The sequence below is a fragment of the Numenius arquata genome, chromosome 6 (genome assembly GCF_964106895.1).
Source record: "Numenius arquata chromosome 6, bNumArq3.hap1.1, whole genome shotgun sequence".
In the NCBI taxonomy this organism is placed as follows: domain Eukaryota; kingdom Metazoa; phylum Chordata; class Aves; order Charadriiformes; family Scolopacidae; genus Numenius; species Numenius arquata.
The window spans coordinates 33,800,201-33,816,512 of NC_133581.1; the positions used below are offsets into that span (position 1 = coordinate 33,800,201).

The 16,312-nt window shown below is 43.1% G+C and overlaps 1 protein-coding gene across 1 annotated transcript; it reads left to right on the forward strand.

The window, feature by feature from the left end:
• Positions 1-4,918: 4,918 nt before the first annotated feature.
• LOC141466097 (potassium channel, subfamily K, member 16-like) lies at positions 4,919-15,893 on the forward strand. Its single transcript, XM_074149821.1, has 5 exons — positions 4,919-5,173; positions 7,160-7,280; positions 9,332-9,498; positions 11,094-11,262; positions 14,767-15,893. The coding sequence occupies exons 1-5, from the start codon at positions 4,979-4,981 to the stop codon at positions 15,123-15,125; spliced, it is 1,011 nt and encodes a 336-aa protein (XP_074005922.1). The 5' UTR covers positions 4,919-4,978; the 3' UTR covers positions 15,126-15,893.
• Positions 15,894-16,312: the final 419 nt, after the last annotated feature.

Here is a 16,312-nt window from a genome sequence, read left to right on the forward strand (position 1 = left end):
GTATCTACTGAAATAACAAAAAAAAAAAAAAAAAACAAAAAAAATGTGCACAAAGCAAAGGAAAATGCTGGAAAATCTAAGGTCAAGGACTTAATCTGAGTGTTAAGAATGTCCATGGTACAGCCAAGCTCAGATCTACCTGGTATCTGTTACGAAGTCAATATGTTCATTCAAGGTCTTTGCTCTCCCACCCTACAATTCTTCTCAATGGCAGCCAAATTCTCTTTGAAGCTGATAGGAACAAGCTCTGACGCTTAAATAAGTGACTTCCCAATGCACGGGAAACATCCTTCTGCAATCAGTAGAGGCTACATTACTGTAGGTAATAATAAATAGAATCCTAGAAATATTTAGGCTGGAAAAGACTTTTAACACCATCGAGTCCAACTAAACCTTGTCCCTAAGCACCACATCTACATGTCTTTTAAATACCTCCAGGGAAGGTGACTCAACTAGTTCCATGGGTAGCTGTTCCCATGCCTGAAAACCCTTTTGGTGAATCAATTATTCCTAATATCCAATCTAAACCTCCCCTGGTGCAACCTGAGGCTGTTTCCTCTTGTCCTATTGCTTGTTACTTCGGAGAAGAGACCGGCACCCACCTCACAACAACCTCCTTTCAGGGAGTTGTAGAGAGTGATAAGGTCTCCCCTCAGTCTCCTTTTCTCCAGTCTAAACAACCACAGCTCCCTCAGCCACTCCTCATAAGACTTGCTCTCTATGTCCCTCACCAGCTTTGTTGCCCTTCTCTGGACACACTCCACCACCTCAATGTAGTGAGGGGCCCAAAAATGAACACACTATTTGACGTGTGGTCTCACCAGTGCCAAGTACAGGGGGATGATCACTTCCCTAGTCCTGCTGGCCACATTATTTTGGATACAAGCCACAATGCTATTGGCCTTCTTGGCCACCTGGGCACACTGCTGGCCGTCAACTAACACCTCCAGGTCCTTTTTCTCCAGACAGCTTTCCAGCCACTCTTCCCCAAGCCTGTAGTGTTGCATGGGATTGTTGTGACCCAAGTGCAAGACTCAGTACTTGGACTTCTTGCATCTCATACCATTGGCTCAGGCCATTGATCCAGCCTGTCCAGATCGCTCTGTAGAGGCTTCCTACCCTCAAGCAGATCAACACTCCCACCCATCTTGGTGTTGTCTGCAATCTTAGTAGCATGCACTCAATCCCCTTGTCCAGATCATTGACAAAAATATTAAACAGAACCAGCCCCAATGCTGAGCCTTGGGGAACACCACTTGTGACTGACTGCCATCTGGATTTAACACGATTCACCACCACTCCAGCCATCCAGCCTTTTTTTTGCCCAGTGAAGAGTGTACCCATCCAAACCATGAGCATCCAGTTTCTCCAGGACAATTCTGTGGGAAATGGTGTCAAAGCAGGCAACATCCACAGCTTTTCCCACATCCACTAAGCAGGTCACCTTGTCATAGAACGAGATCAGGTTAGTCAGACTGGTTATTAACATACAGTGATATGGCCAATTATTTCTTCATGAAAAGCAAAGTCCATCTTACATGACATTCCCTAGAACATTGGAAGTCATGGACATCTCATTGTCCTTCAAGCAGGGACCACAGGCTGCCTGAAGGACCTTGATATAAGGTTCCCCATATGAGGAGCCTTGAGGTAGGTAAACAGCACACAGAGGGGCTATTATAGTTCATTTGAGATCTCCTAGGTTGGTGGGGAGATAAAGGCACATCTGTAAGCTGCCTACATAGGAGATATATCAGTACCTCATAGAAGTCACGACTTAACAAAGAAGTCCTGACAAATGCAATGACAAAGGAGGGCACAGTCATACTCCAAGCCAGAACCAATACATATGTCCTTTTGAGTGAGTCTCTTGGTACATTCATGTTTGGGGAGGATGAGTCATCAAAGTCTTGGAAAGTCACAGAGATTTTCAGCCACTGAGTGGAGTCCTCGCCTAAGGGAGCCAAGAGTTTGATGGGAAACACTCCAGGGAATAATAAGGGAACCAATCCAGGCAGACTCAGAATCAGAAGCATTAGTGATTGTTTGCAAACATTCTTCTATACTCATCATCTAGTCATGTCAGAAAAAAATAGATCCTAGGAACACATTAAGACATGAAGACCCTTGGGGTCATTCACTGTTACTACCACTGAGAGACAAACAGGCAGGATGGGTTGTGGGTTAACCCTGGTGGGCAGATAAGCACCACACAGCCACTCATTTCTCCCCCAACCCCCAATGGGATAGGGGGAGAGGAAGAGTAAAAATGAGAAAACTAGTGATTCAAGATAAAACAGACAAACAAGGAAGGAAATTGTTTAATAAGTGAAGGATAAATGGAAAGAGAAGGAAGGAAACAAAACAAGTCAATCACTCACCACTTCCCATGGACAGACCAATGCGTAGCCAATTCCCAAGCAAAAGATGGCTAATCGCCCTGAAGCCCTCTATTTTTCCTTTTATTGCTTTATTGCTAAGCATGATGTTATATGATATGGAATATCTCTTTGGATAGTTCAGATAATCTGCCTGGTTGTGTCCCCTCCCAATATATTGTGCACCTCCCAATGTATTCCCTAGGGGAGCAGAGTGAGCAACAGAGAAAGCCTTGATGCTGTGCAAACACTGATCAGCAAAAGCTAGAACATTAGAGTGTTACCAATACTGCTTTGGTCAAAAATCTAAAACACAGCAGCGTATGAGATGCTATGAAGAAAATTAACTCTATCCAAGCCAGACCCAGTACATCACGTAAGATGACAACACTGCCAACCTCTTGGTATATCCTAAAAATGTGAAAAGATCCTCAAAACCTATAGGTTAGATCCTAAAGCGTGTACAGGCTGACATGCCTCTAATATTCATGGGGATTTGCTTGGATTGGAGTACAGCTGCCGCTGGTATACAAGACCATTCCACAGTGTTCCTGGATAATTGCTTATGAAGCTGCACAGGGGGTGGAACGGAGTGAAGACTCTGTAGCCAACCTCTGTGATAACAGTGCAGCAGATGGGAGCTGGAGGGTACCATGGAGCTGATAAGCTGCACAATTACCACCCTGGGCCAAGAGTCTGTCAGATTTTGACAAAATGCTGTCCTTTGTGTGAACTTTGCCCATTATAATGTCATTGTAATACCAAAACACACCTCCATCCCAAAGGCTACCCACCTCCAAGGTGCAACCACTCCTCCCTGAGTTTGTGCCCTGAATTCTTCGTAAACTGTACCTTTAAATGTGAGGTGAGAGAATTTTATACCAATCATAATAAAGGTATTTATGACTAGAGCCACTCAAGCTCCACCTTGAAGCCAAAAAACAATATAAAAATGGCTCAAAAAAGGGGCAATGTCAGGGAAGATACCATCAGGGAATCTGGACTTTTTCCCTGGGAAATTTCGAAACATTTATAGGATTGCTTTTGATTTAATGCATGTTATAGCCAGGCTGTATTATTTGCAGTCTTATTATTTGCACATGCTTTTGTAGGCAGTAAATTTATCATCGGCAAACCAAAAGAACCTGTACTTCTGTTGCTTTAATAAACTGCACTATTTGTTAAGCTAGTTGTAAAAGTTTCTCATTGGATGCTGTCAAACTCTCTAAATTATGGCCGTGTGAGTCCATGGAGTGCGACTAAGCTGAAAGTGTGGTACACTATTTAGTGCATCTGAATCATGATAGTTCAATAAATTGAACATGACCGGACTAATAGTGCCAAACTACTTCCCCCCTTCCTTTCAAGCAACAAGGTGCTGGAGCGTGGATACAAAGAAGAGCAACGAAGCTGGTGAGGGGTCTGGAGCACAAGTCTTATGAGGAGAGGCTGGGGGAGCTGGGGGTGTTTAGACTGCAGAAAAGGAGGCTGAGGGGAGACCTTATCACTCTCTACAACTCCCTGAAAGGAGGTTGTTGTGAGGTGGGTGCCGGTCTCTTCTCCGAAGTAACAAGCAATAGGACAAGAGGAAACAGCCTCAGGTTGCACCAGGGGAGGTTTAGATTGGATATTAGGAATAATTGATTCACCAAAAGGGTTTTCAGGCATGGGAACAGCTACCCATGGAACTAGTTGAGTCACCTTCCCTGGAGGTATTTAAAAGACATGTAGATGTGGTGCTTAGCAACATGGTTTTAGTGGTGGAGTTGGCAGGTTTAGGTTAATAGTTGGACTCGATCTTAAGTATCTTTTCCAACCAAAACAATACTATGATTCTATGGCTCTATAAATCTGTTGGCATAACTGGTTTTTTATCCATCTAATTGTGCACCCAGTGACACTGCAACGTCCTCTCTTGAATACACTGGACAGGACATGTTGGCAGGGCAGAAGAACTTGTTCAGGCCTGAAACATACACAACCTGCAACCATTTTTTCTCTATGTCCAAGCTTTTGCTGTGAGCTGCTCTGGCAGTGCTGGGCTGCGTGACTCTGCCCTGCACTGCAAGGGGACAGGAGAGCAGCCCGGCTGCGTTTCTCTGAAGCTGCCCCTGAACACCGGACAAGAAGGGGTTATCAGGGCTTGCCCTGGAGTCCAGTTCTCAGAGTTAGTAGGAGGCAGAGAAGAGAAAATGATGTTTTTCCAAGCAAACTCCCCTGTGGGCTCTTTGCAGGCTATCCTCACCTGTCCCCAGAGCCTCTTGATCAGGAGATGGCCACCTGCCAGCTCCTCACATCCTGACCCACTTTTCCTGAGAACTGAGCAAGGCAGAGTTTCACAAACAAGAGGAAATCCCTAGACAGCATGCAGCATAGAGAGTGGAAAGGTTTTTTTGGGGGGGGGTTGGGTTTGTTTGAGTTTTTTTTCCAACTTCCCCATTAATGTATTTGACAGCTCACTGTCCCTGTCAGTGCAGGATCCCAGAGGAAACAGGAGCTGGGAGGGCTCTCTCTGCCTGGGGGAGGCTTCCCAGGAGCACAAGGGATTTACCAATCGCCACCTTTCATTCCCCATCCCCTGCTGTGTCGCACCAAAGGCCATGTGCAGTGGCAAGCTGCAGACGGGCTTGCTGGTGGTGGGCTACTTTGTCTACCTGCTTGTGGGTGCTGCTGTGTTCCAGGTGCTGGAGAGGACCGCTGAGAAGCAGGAGAAAATGGCTGCTGCCCAGATGAAAGAGGCTTTTCTGCAGAACTTCACTCACCTCACGGTGGCGGAGATGGAGCAGTTTATGAAGGTAGGTGCCAGCCCTGCGGAAGCCCTTTGTCCCTCCTGTTTGCCCATCGGATGTTGTTTTCTACTCAGCCTTGCTGCACGGGTAACTTCCTCTGCATTCCTACCAATGTGGTCATTTGGATGATTTTAGCAAACCCCTAGCCTGCTCTCTGGTCTGAGCACACAGGTCACACTGGTGGTAAATACAGCTTGTGTAGCTTGGCAGAACCTTGCGTGTTAGCTATTAATAGTCCCCATCCCCCGGTGTCCTGAATCTTCAGGGTTTTGCCTCCTTTTGGTTTGGCTTTGGGTGGGGGCTGTGCTCATCTGCAGTGGGTGGCATGGCAGGAGAAAGCAGGGTGCTTGAAATAAGTGGGTGTGGTGGCCGCTTACGAGTGTCACAGGTAGCACTGAAATAATCTGTTTGGTGAAAAAAAGCTCAAATCACTACAAAGAGGGTGGCATAGTCAGGGTTTAACTTTTTAAAGTTGCTGCAGAAGTGAAAGAGATAGCCTGGCCAAGGGAAAGGTGTTTCTGGTCACAGCAGAGGAAGCTGAAGATGAATATGGTTGTCTCTTCATCTTTGGTATTTCCTAGCTCTGTCTGCTGCAATGCAGAAGAAAATGGGGAGTGCAAATAGCCTTGCTGTAAGCATTTCCTCATGGGAAATTAACAGAGTTCTTAATGGGCCAGTTTTCAGAATAAGGAAAGGAGGGGAAAGCCAGTGTTTCTAATAACACAGCCAGCAACTCAGCCCCTAGTTCACATATGCATGCACCCTCTTCACTTTGGATTTTTTTTGTGGGTAAGGGAGGACAAAAAAAAAAAAAAAAGAGAAACTTTTCAGGACAATGAAACTTTGTGCAAGGACTGTGGAATGATTTCTGTTAGCCTTGATTTTTCTGGGACACCAGCAAAAAAGATAGTGAGGAAGCAGAGGGAAGACTTTTCTGGTGCAGTTGATTCCAGTTTGTGTCTTGTCCCTGGCAGGGCTCAGCCCTGGATTTTCTCTAGGCTGTTTCTGTACAAACCAGCCTGCCTTCCAGATGTCCAGTCCAATGTTCTCTGTTTGCTAAAGTCAGGGACAGCTGGATAGTGTTTGGGGTTTTTTTTTTAATTATTATTATTTTTTAAACTTTAAAAAAACCCAAAAGCCAGCACTTAAAACCAAGGAAGAAGGGAAGAGGAAGAGTCTGAAAATGCATAACGTGATAGATGATAGGGTTGGAGGGGCTTGGGAGAAAAATCTAGTCAAATCCCCTGTGGCAGGGCAGTCTCAACTCAACCCAAACCATCTCTGACAGATGTTCATCTAACCCCATCTCAAAGACCACATTGTAAATATATGTGTTCATGCATGCAGTTTGGAGAAGAGTGTATTTATCAGGCTGAATTCTGATTGTGGTCGCACCAAGAGTAATGATTTGCAATTCAGTGGACTTTCTCTGAATTTTAAATCTGTGACACTAATCACAATACAGCCTTAAAATGAAAATCTCTGTTTATGTCACGTGTACCTTGCTGTAACTCACTGATGCCCTCCTGGGAGGGATCAGAGTAACTACTCTGTACACTTGCATACAGCTGGGTGATTAGATCATGGATCCACCACTGTCATCTCAAGGGCAAACTGAAGACCAGCAACCAGCCATCCCATCACTTAAGCCAATAGGCTGTCTTGCTCTGCCATGTCCTGTCATCTATAGGATCATTTTTTCCGGAGAACTTAGCCTAAAAGAATTGATGTCCTTGATCATGCTAAAAGAAACACGTTCTCCTAACACCCACTCGAGTAGTCAGTATAAACAGGGCAGAACACTAACACTCAAAACCCCTGGCTGGCTGCTCCCCAGCCTGGAGGTAAAGGTATGAATAGTGTCAGAGTGTTGCTGAGGACAAGTGAATAGTATTCACAGAAAAGGAGCAGTAGTTGGCTAAATCTGTAGTGTCCTTGCAGCAAGCAATTGAGAAAAGCAGCCATGATATAAAGCTTTGCTTTCCCTTCCAGAACCTGACTGAAGCCATTCAGAATGGAGTATACCCTGTTGGAAATGAATCACAGATTGAAGACAGCAACTGGGATTTCAGTAACTCCTTCTTCTTTGCAGGCACGGTTGTCTCCACAATAGGTAGGTCTAATGCTTTCCATGTATGTGTGTTTGTGTGTGTATGATGCTTATTATGTCTGGTTATTAGAACCTGAATGGATAATACTTTCAAGTACAAAAACTCCAGCCTTGCGTTGTCATGGATGGTAAGCAGCAACAGACTTGGTCCTGAGACCTTATGACTGCACAGCTCTTGATATGTTATTTTGGCTTGTGAAATACCAGTGACCTTTCACATTATTTCCCACTTGTTTCTTCTTTTTCAGCTATCTGTTAAAATGTTCCCTCTGCTGCCAGTTGTGGGTGGGAGATAAACTTCACTTTTCTGATCTTATTCTAGGGTCAAATAGACTTTAAATCCAGGAGTGCTGTAAAGCATAAAAGAATGTTAGGAAATAACTGAATTCTGCTGGGGCATGGACACTGTCTCAATAACTTGTGTTAAGCTGTTAGTGCACATATTGAATTAGTAATATGCCAGGAGGGAAATAGATGGGAAGGGGGCAAAGTAAATGCTGAGACTTTTACACTGCTGCTTCAAGCTGTTCTGACCTTTTCAGGGGCTGCGTGTCCCTGCCTCTCCCTTTCTCTCAAATACACATCCCAAAAAGTGCAGGCCTGCCAAATTTAAATATAAAATCCACACTGTTAGCTCCTGCTTCACATTCTCATGCCATAGAAGTCAAATCTATGATTTTGCAGAGTGAAGCTGAGGCCTCACTCCCACTACACCCTCGGCACAACTGCTCCGCTGATCTGTGAGTGTGACATGTCACAAGGGCCCCAGTGGTGTCCCAGAATCATGGAAGGTGTGTAGATGTTACATGAACCCATGTGGAGACCTCCTGCTGCAGAAGAAAGAAAGGCTTCTGACCCGTCACATGAACAATAAATGTTCCATGGTTACAACATTCACATATCAATAAAGCTTCCCCAGTTTGTCAGCACTCTGCTACTGGACAATGCATTCCTTGCCACCACCTGTATTACTGTGTTTTTTCATTACAGCATTTCTCTGCCAAACAAATCAGTTGCTCCCTGTCAAATTTATTTCCCTAGTGAGGCAGACAGGCTGTCCCAGGAAAAGTGCAACTTTGCCTGTTTCTCTGCACCTCTGCCACATAGGTCTGTTGTGAAGGTACATCAGGTACTTCCACTCGTCTTCACCAGGTTTTGTCATGAAAATGGAATATTTCTGCAACAAGAAAGACGGCTCAAGCATTTGGGGGCCTAGTAGTCAATAAATCACTCAGCTGTTTTATTTGTCTTTTCCCCCAAAGAAAACATTGCATTTTCCAAGTAATGAATGCCCTGAGATGAACTGTGCTTGGGAAAGTGCCTCTTCTCAGTGTCACTGATAGAGTAAGGACATACACAAACTACAGGACTCTTGCACTCAGGGATGTACCTTGTGGAGTCTAAGAGGAACAAAGTCTCCAGTCCATTAAAGGACATGTTTGGAGTTCTACAGCCGTTGTTCCACTACTTAGATAAATCCTCTTTTAGTAGGACTTTAAGACAGATATCTCTTCAGTATAAATAAATCAGCCACCAGTAAGATCTGGACTAATTAGCATTGTCTATTCTAATGCACACTTCACTGCCTCTAGGACTGGAGCCAGTATCTGGACATACCAACCATTTAGCCAGTTAGAGGTCACTAACACACAGGCAGATTGGCAAGAAGCTAGAGATGGCTATATGTGATTCTGACAGAGCAAACAGCCTGGGACTCCAGCTGTGATGTCTTCCAGGTCCCCAGACTTCTGGTTTCTGTCTTCCCATGTATTTGTCACAGGACAGAGCATGTTTTCCATAACTGCTTTTAGATTGTGCTTTCATTCCTACTAAGGCTGGGTTGGGAGCACACAGTGCTCTCTGCATCTCCCAAAACATGCAGCATGAATCACTTAATCTGCTTACTGCCTTTTTTCAGAGAAAAAAGAGTGCATGTGGACTGAGAAGTACTAGCCACATCTTTTGGGGTCAAAGGCAGGCCATGTTGGTGTAGGTGTGAAAGTGGACTGCTCCAGTTCTCTGCAATATCTCCTCTGAACCATCTTTTTTCATAGGCTATGGCACACTACGTCCTAAAACTGCTGGGGGCCAGATCTTCTGTGTCTTCTTTGCTCTATTTGGAATCCCTCTGAATATTGTTTTTCTGCACCGTGTTGGTAAGATGCTCTCACTGCTGTGTAAAAAGCTGGGGAAATTTCTTCATGAAAAAGGAATGAGAAAGGTACTTGGTTTTACTTACTCAGGCATGTTTATACGCTCATTTCTAGGTTTTTTTCTCAAGTTATATGCTGGCATTATCTTCTGTTATATTTGTTCTAATGCTGCTGTAGACATTGTGCTAAGAGAGGGAAAGAGACTTCTTCACTTGCAGAACTAAACAGCAAGGCAACCATAGAGGAGATATTCAGAGAAAGGGATAAATTTTGCCTACCAATCTAAACGGTAGACATCCGGCCCCCTTCAGCAATCAACAGAGTGGGCATTTCATTCCACTTCCTAGACACTTATCTCAGGAGCTAACACTCTAGGGAAGTACCTGTCTCCCTTTATAACCAGTAAAGAAAGAGATCATTAAGCATCTCAAGGCAGCAAAAAACAGGTGAGTTCCAAAAGCTGTAAAAAGTAGGTGAGCTGTAGGAGTTTCAATAGATACTGACTCAATGACAAGTGTGTCAACCCTCCTTGTTCATTAAGAAGCCCTTTAATCCCTCTCCTCCCTGGGCTTTGACAGAAAGGAAAATTCAGGCTGAAGTTGTCCATTTGAGCCCAGTTGCTGAAAGATGAGGAGGCACCTGTAAAGGCCTAGAGACAGTATGTGTCTTGTCTGGTTATGCCCCAGGTTATTTGCAGCTCTTCCTCTTCTTTCACCACTACTGAGGAAGTCAAAATAGCTTTTCTGTGTCTCCTACTGTAATTCTCTTTCAGGACAAGGTATGAACGCTACAGAGAACTCTATTCAAATCGCTATATTTCTCCTTATGTTTGGTGAACTGAAATAGAACATAAGGCTTGATCAGATATAGACATGCATAATGCATGAAAAATTATCATTTTACAGTTGTTAACTGTACCATGAACAACTGTACCATAAACAGTTACCGTGAATTTCCAGACAATCTGGACTTGTAAAATTCTGTACATAAACTATATGTGTGTCTGGCTGATAAATCTTAATATATAGCAAGTCTTTTTCTCCAGTCAAGGCTTCTTCATGACTGCTGGGAAGTAGGATGGTTCAAAAGTCACTGTCCAGGCATTTCTTCATCAGGGGATCATTTGTTAGATGTCTTCTTGTAGTAAGGGATCCACTGAGTAGGAGTCAAATTGTGGCACCAATTCAATGAGAAACAAAGTCAACAGACAAGACTCTTGAAGATAGTACTGTCAGAAATGGTGTAAATATTTTTTTAAAGTCGATTTTCCCAGGCAAATTTGAACACTTTTAGGTGCCATACATGAATACCTAAAAATTAAAAGTGAAGTTGTCTTGTGAAAAGTAGAAACAGTCTGACTCCTGTAAAAGTCATTGGATAGGAATTCCTCCTATACTCATGGTCATTGGAGGTTGATACAACCAGATAAAAGACTACATCTCCCAGGGCTACTATGGACATGCAACATCCACAATACATAGCTTGCCCCTGCTTCATTGCAAGGCTAGGGAACTTTTAGAGGAAGTGCACTTAGTACAAGTCCTTCAATTCCTGTGATCCTAGTGGGTATTCCTAGATAGCCACCCATTCTGAATAGCCATCATTATATATGGCCTGCTAGTGTGTCAAATCATGATTATAATCAAATTGGTTTCTTTTTCAGAAGAAGATAAAATTTCTGACCCTTTTGTTCTTCCTGGCAACGGGGATCCTAGTTTTTCTGTGCTTGCCATCAGTCTTCTTCCAGATAACAGAGGGCTGGTCCTACAGTGAAGGAATTTACTTTGCATTTATCACCCTCAGCACCATTGGCTTTGGAGACTATGTAGTAGGTAAGGTTGATTTCAGAGAGGAGACACAGCAAAGCACCAGGTTTATGACTGTAATTACCATGGGTTGACTGTATAGGCCACCAACATACTGTAGAGAAAAATCTGTGTGAATCTTTGACTAGTCTTTGCCTTGTACAGTTTTGGGGAAAATACTCATTTCTCTGGGATTACATGTGCTGACAAAAGCACAAAATTGTCTAAATATAATGAAATGTGGTGCTTTGGGGTGAAAAGAAGCCAAGTATTTTGGGGAGGGAAGCAGAAGTGTAGGGGGAGAATTCCAGGAGCCTAGGAATTTGCATATAACAAAGGGGAACAATTTGTGACAGTCACACAAAATAAGGCATGTATTCCTGCTTTAGCCATCTAAGACTTATGGTTCACGGTGTAAAGAAATAAGTGGTCATGTTTCAGAAGACATGGGTTTACACAACAGACTGAGAGATGGGAATCCCACTCATGGGAAAATGGGGAAATTTACTCACTCTATGAGAAGTGGGGCTTAAACATGTATGTCACTGTGAAAGTGGCCTTCTTTAGTCTCCTGTGCATCACTGGAGGCTATCTATCTTCACAAGCCAAAGCTTAGGATTTCCCCTGAAGACAAACTGCTTAAGCTACACTCCAGCATGCTGGAGTGCATCTTGAAACACTTCCCCGAATCTGCTGACCAAAATACACTCTCCATGGAATAAGCTTCCAGACAAACTCCAAAATTATTATCATTAGCCAAATCAGTTTCCACAGAAGAAGCAATCAAACACCTGGACTCCATGGAGAATCAAAGATTTCTCCACAACCACCTGTCCTTGCCAGCCTGAACTTCTCTTTGGTGGGGATATGAGAAGGAAGCTCTGAAGCTAATAGTTGAGAACAGATCCTACAGAGGATCTGGAAGCCTCACATCCCTTTCTGATGGACAGATGTCCACCACACAAAAAACCCTAGGCTCTCAAGACTTGCAGAGATGCAAAGACAGACCTTGGAGACTGGCTGGCAGCCTTGCTGTGTGTTTGAATGATTTCTTACATCAGGCTGAGGACTTTGGCAGAGGGAGCCCACAAGCTTTTCCAGACACTGATGTTCCCTGCTGACCTTAATTTCTCCGAGTCTGCTAAAGAGGCTGGGTGGTGCTTTGACAATCCAGTTGACATCTTGCTTGTTTGAATGAGTTTAGTGATTGTAATTATCATGTTGCCTGGCTGATGGTTAATTCATGCAATGGCAATGAGTTGATTAGGCCACATTTCTCCAAGTGATCCCAGACAGCTAACTGCTCCCTCTTGCTACAAAGCACAGGAAACCAGTGTTCCCTGAAGTTCCCCTTTTCACATAATCCAGAGAAAGATTCTTTGTCTCCAACAATGGTTAAACCATACTGCAATGAACGTGACACAGGACTCGGGCATCAGCAAGGAATCTGTAACACACAACAATGGCCTCTTTGCTCACTGTTGTTTCCAGCCAAGGCCAAGCTTTGTCACTGCAGTGGAGGACAATAGGGCACAGGCATTTCTTACCTAACCATCTGTAGGACTGATAAACCTGGCCTATGTGATCCTGAGCACCTCAAACTTCAGTGACGTGGAACACAGGAGGGTGGAGAGTGGCTCATGCCATGCAGGAGAAAAAGTGAATATAAAACTGGACAGCTTCCCTTGCCCAAATTACAAGCGTGTTTTAAAATAATGACAGCAAGTCACAGCCTGAAAACCACTACCTCCACTACAGCACTTTCCTTCTCTAGCCATATTATTTTACAAATACAGTTTAAAAATAACAATTATATAGGCCTCCTTGTTCTGTGATTTCATCTTCATTAGGATGACTTAACAGGAGCTGAAATATTTTTCCCTGCAGTATTTATCTCAATCAGCCTTAAACAATGGTGATAAAATGATGATGAGTTTAGTGTCTCACACCCTCACAATGAAACAAGTAGAATCAATGACTGCTCTGAGTATTATGCATTTAGGAATGATTACAGATGACAAATGGATTTGCACTGGCCAGGTGGAACAGAACAGGTTTGAGTTTATTTGCGTTTTAGTAATTAAAAACTGTTTTGTAGCTGTTATACTTCAAGCATGAGAGAAGCCTGTTTTGGACAGGGAGATACCCTAGCAAAAGGGCAGAGTCTAGATTTAACTGTTTATAATACGTGTACACTTAGGTGATACTTCTTGGGTGAAACTCCCCTTGGGCTGTAAACTGAATTTATGCCCTGCTGAAGTCCAGTTTTGAGTTAACATTAAAAAGATATTATTCATTGCTTTGCTAACTCCATAACATGAACTTCAGACGAGAGCACAAGAAAGGCTGGCATCCCCTGTGTCAACTCAACCCCAGCAGAAGAAAAAGAAACAGCTGTTGGATTTCTGTCCATGAGGACAAACCAGCCCACTCCTGCCCCATTTCCAGAGCTTCTGCATGATGAAGTACAAAAATCTTGCACATTGATCTATGCAGTACAGAGCACCGCAGGACTTGAAACGAGTTGCCAGCGTTTTGGCTTCTTCTGGGCAGCTTCATAGTGGGAAATGATCCACCAGGTTTGTCGTGATCTCACTGTCCATGCACATTGCTGTGTTATCTACTATGTGGAGTTACCCTTGTCAGTGACTTATAGCACTCAATAAGCAATATCACCAAGTTTTCCTGCAGATGCCGGAGCCATATCAGCTGTATCATGATAATAACGTTGTGTGGCACTAAGTGCAGTAAGAGCAAATACTCTCAGTACATTGGTTGTGGATTGCTGACATCCGAAGAAACAAAAGAAACGACCCATGCAGAAAAGCGAGTGTGCGATACTCGCTGATGCTAAGAGCTTTGGACTGCATGAAATAAGCTTTGGTCCACTAGTTTCTAACACAGAAAGTTGTGTTCTTGGCATGTGTCAGTGGGTTCTCATCAGTCACCTCATTTTTTAATGGAGGAAGCTCCTGAATTCATTCAAAAGTAAAGTAGGAAATGCAATCCTCTCTTTTTATGATCAAGGGTATCTATAATTTAATGCAGGTTACAATCACATTTTATAGAAATACACAGAATTATAATAACCTAAGTAGTAACAGTCATATGGTTGTAGTGACCCACTGTGCTCTGCTTTCTGTGCTTTGGGCATTTGGGAATATTTTCAGGATAATACAATACAATTTTACACTACTTCCCACATCATTGCATTTACATGTAGATGCAGAGGTTGAATTTGAATTGGGGAAAAAAATATCCTGCTCTGCTGCTAATTCATCTCAATCCCAGTTTATCTTTTTGGAGGCCAGCATGTTTGTGCTAGCATATATCAGTTTATTGCAACAACAAGAGAGTTGCCCAGCCTTAACCTAATGCTCGGGAGGTGAGATACTCCACTACAACGAAAAAGTCACCTTAAAGTGCTCAACAAAAAATACATTGATGAATCCATTAGGCTGGCCTGCTTTACACGGGTAAAGCAATTTTAACTTGCTTTTTTTCTTCTTCTTTCTCTCCCCTTATCTGCAGGTAAACAGCCTGGCAGGAATTATTTTTCCTACTACCGAACGCTGGTGGCCATTTGGATTCTTTTCGGTCTTGCCTGGATTGCTCTCCTATTTAATTTATTGACAACAGTACTTGAAGATACTGAAAAAATAATTGCCAAGGATCTCTATCAAATTGGGAAGGTGGGTAAGGACAATGAAGCAAGCCAACAAACAAGATGTTGGCCTGCTCAACTTATTCCAGAAGAAGAACTACAACCACCATGGGCTGAAGGGGATGCACAGAAAATTGAGTCCTTACCAGCAGATTCTGAACACATAAAAAATGAAAAAGACACTTTTTCTTTTAGCAAAACTATTGCCATAACATGTGAGGATTGAATTCTTCATTGCAGAGTCACTAGTGAATTATTCTAAAGAAATTCTCATGGAAATAAAATTCCTCCTACCTTTTTTTTCTGAGATACAGCCTTTCTGAACTCAAGACTTATAGTTACACAAAGCCCGAATATTAATGGTAAGAAATTTGCTCCTCGATTTGTGCTAAGAACCTGAGAAGTGCACTTGTTTTGCAAGGTGTTTTTAAGGTGCTTCCACAAAAATGCAGAGGAGGATTATGGTGGAGAGCTTGCTTGTTCTCTTTGGATTTTGTTGCTTGCAAGAAATCATGTTTCTTCCAGGAACTGATATGACCAAGCTTTTCTGAGGCATTGCGTAGCATCTTTGGAAGAAGAAATAAGGCTATACAACTTAATAGATACCTGATTTGAGCCACCATCTTGGATAAGCTATTATGATCTGAAAGGCATGTTTAAAGGACAAGACCTGGGCTCAGGTCAGAGACACTAAAAGCATCTAATGGACAAGGTTAGAAAAAGGTTAGCGTGTTAGAAATTATTAATTCTACCTCTTCCTGTTTTATATAAGATGAATAAAGGCAATTTCACCTCTTATCCCTGTGGCTTTGAAAAACCTTTCTGATGGTGTTTATAAAGAGCATGTAAAACCATATTTTTAATTAAAATTTTGTAATAATTTTATTCTGTAAGCATTTTATAGGAACAGAGACTGGTTTGAGTGGAGGAGTCCTCACTGTATCAGAGCCTTGCTGCTATGTTTGTTTTCCATAGGAGCTATAAAGTCTTTTAGAAATGATTCTGTTGTGCTGTGCTAAGGTAGCTTTCTAAGTGCGAGTGTTGTTTAAACAGTGCAGCCTTACCTTCAACCAGGTAAAATGGGATATCAAATCTGAGCATGGTGTTTCAGATGTACTGCCTGGCATACAGGCCATCCCTGGGTGAAGACTCTGGTCTTTAAAGGCTCGATCTACACGCCAGGTGCCTTGTTTGCGTCAAGAGTGCATGAATACTCTACCCTGAAGTGCTGGCAAAACAGCTGTGGTAGCTACAGTGATAGAGGTGAAAAGTCCCATGAGTGTATATGGTTACACTAAAAGTCAGCCTAGCCCAATATTCCATTTCTGACCATGCCTACTAGCAAATGCCTCCATAAAGCCTAAGAATGCAGGAGCTCTGCCATGATCCCACACTGGGTTGCAATCTCTCTTC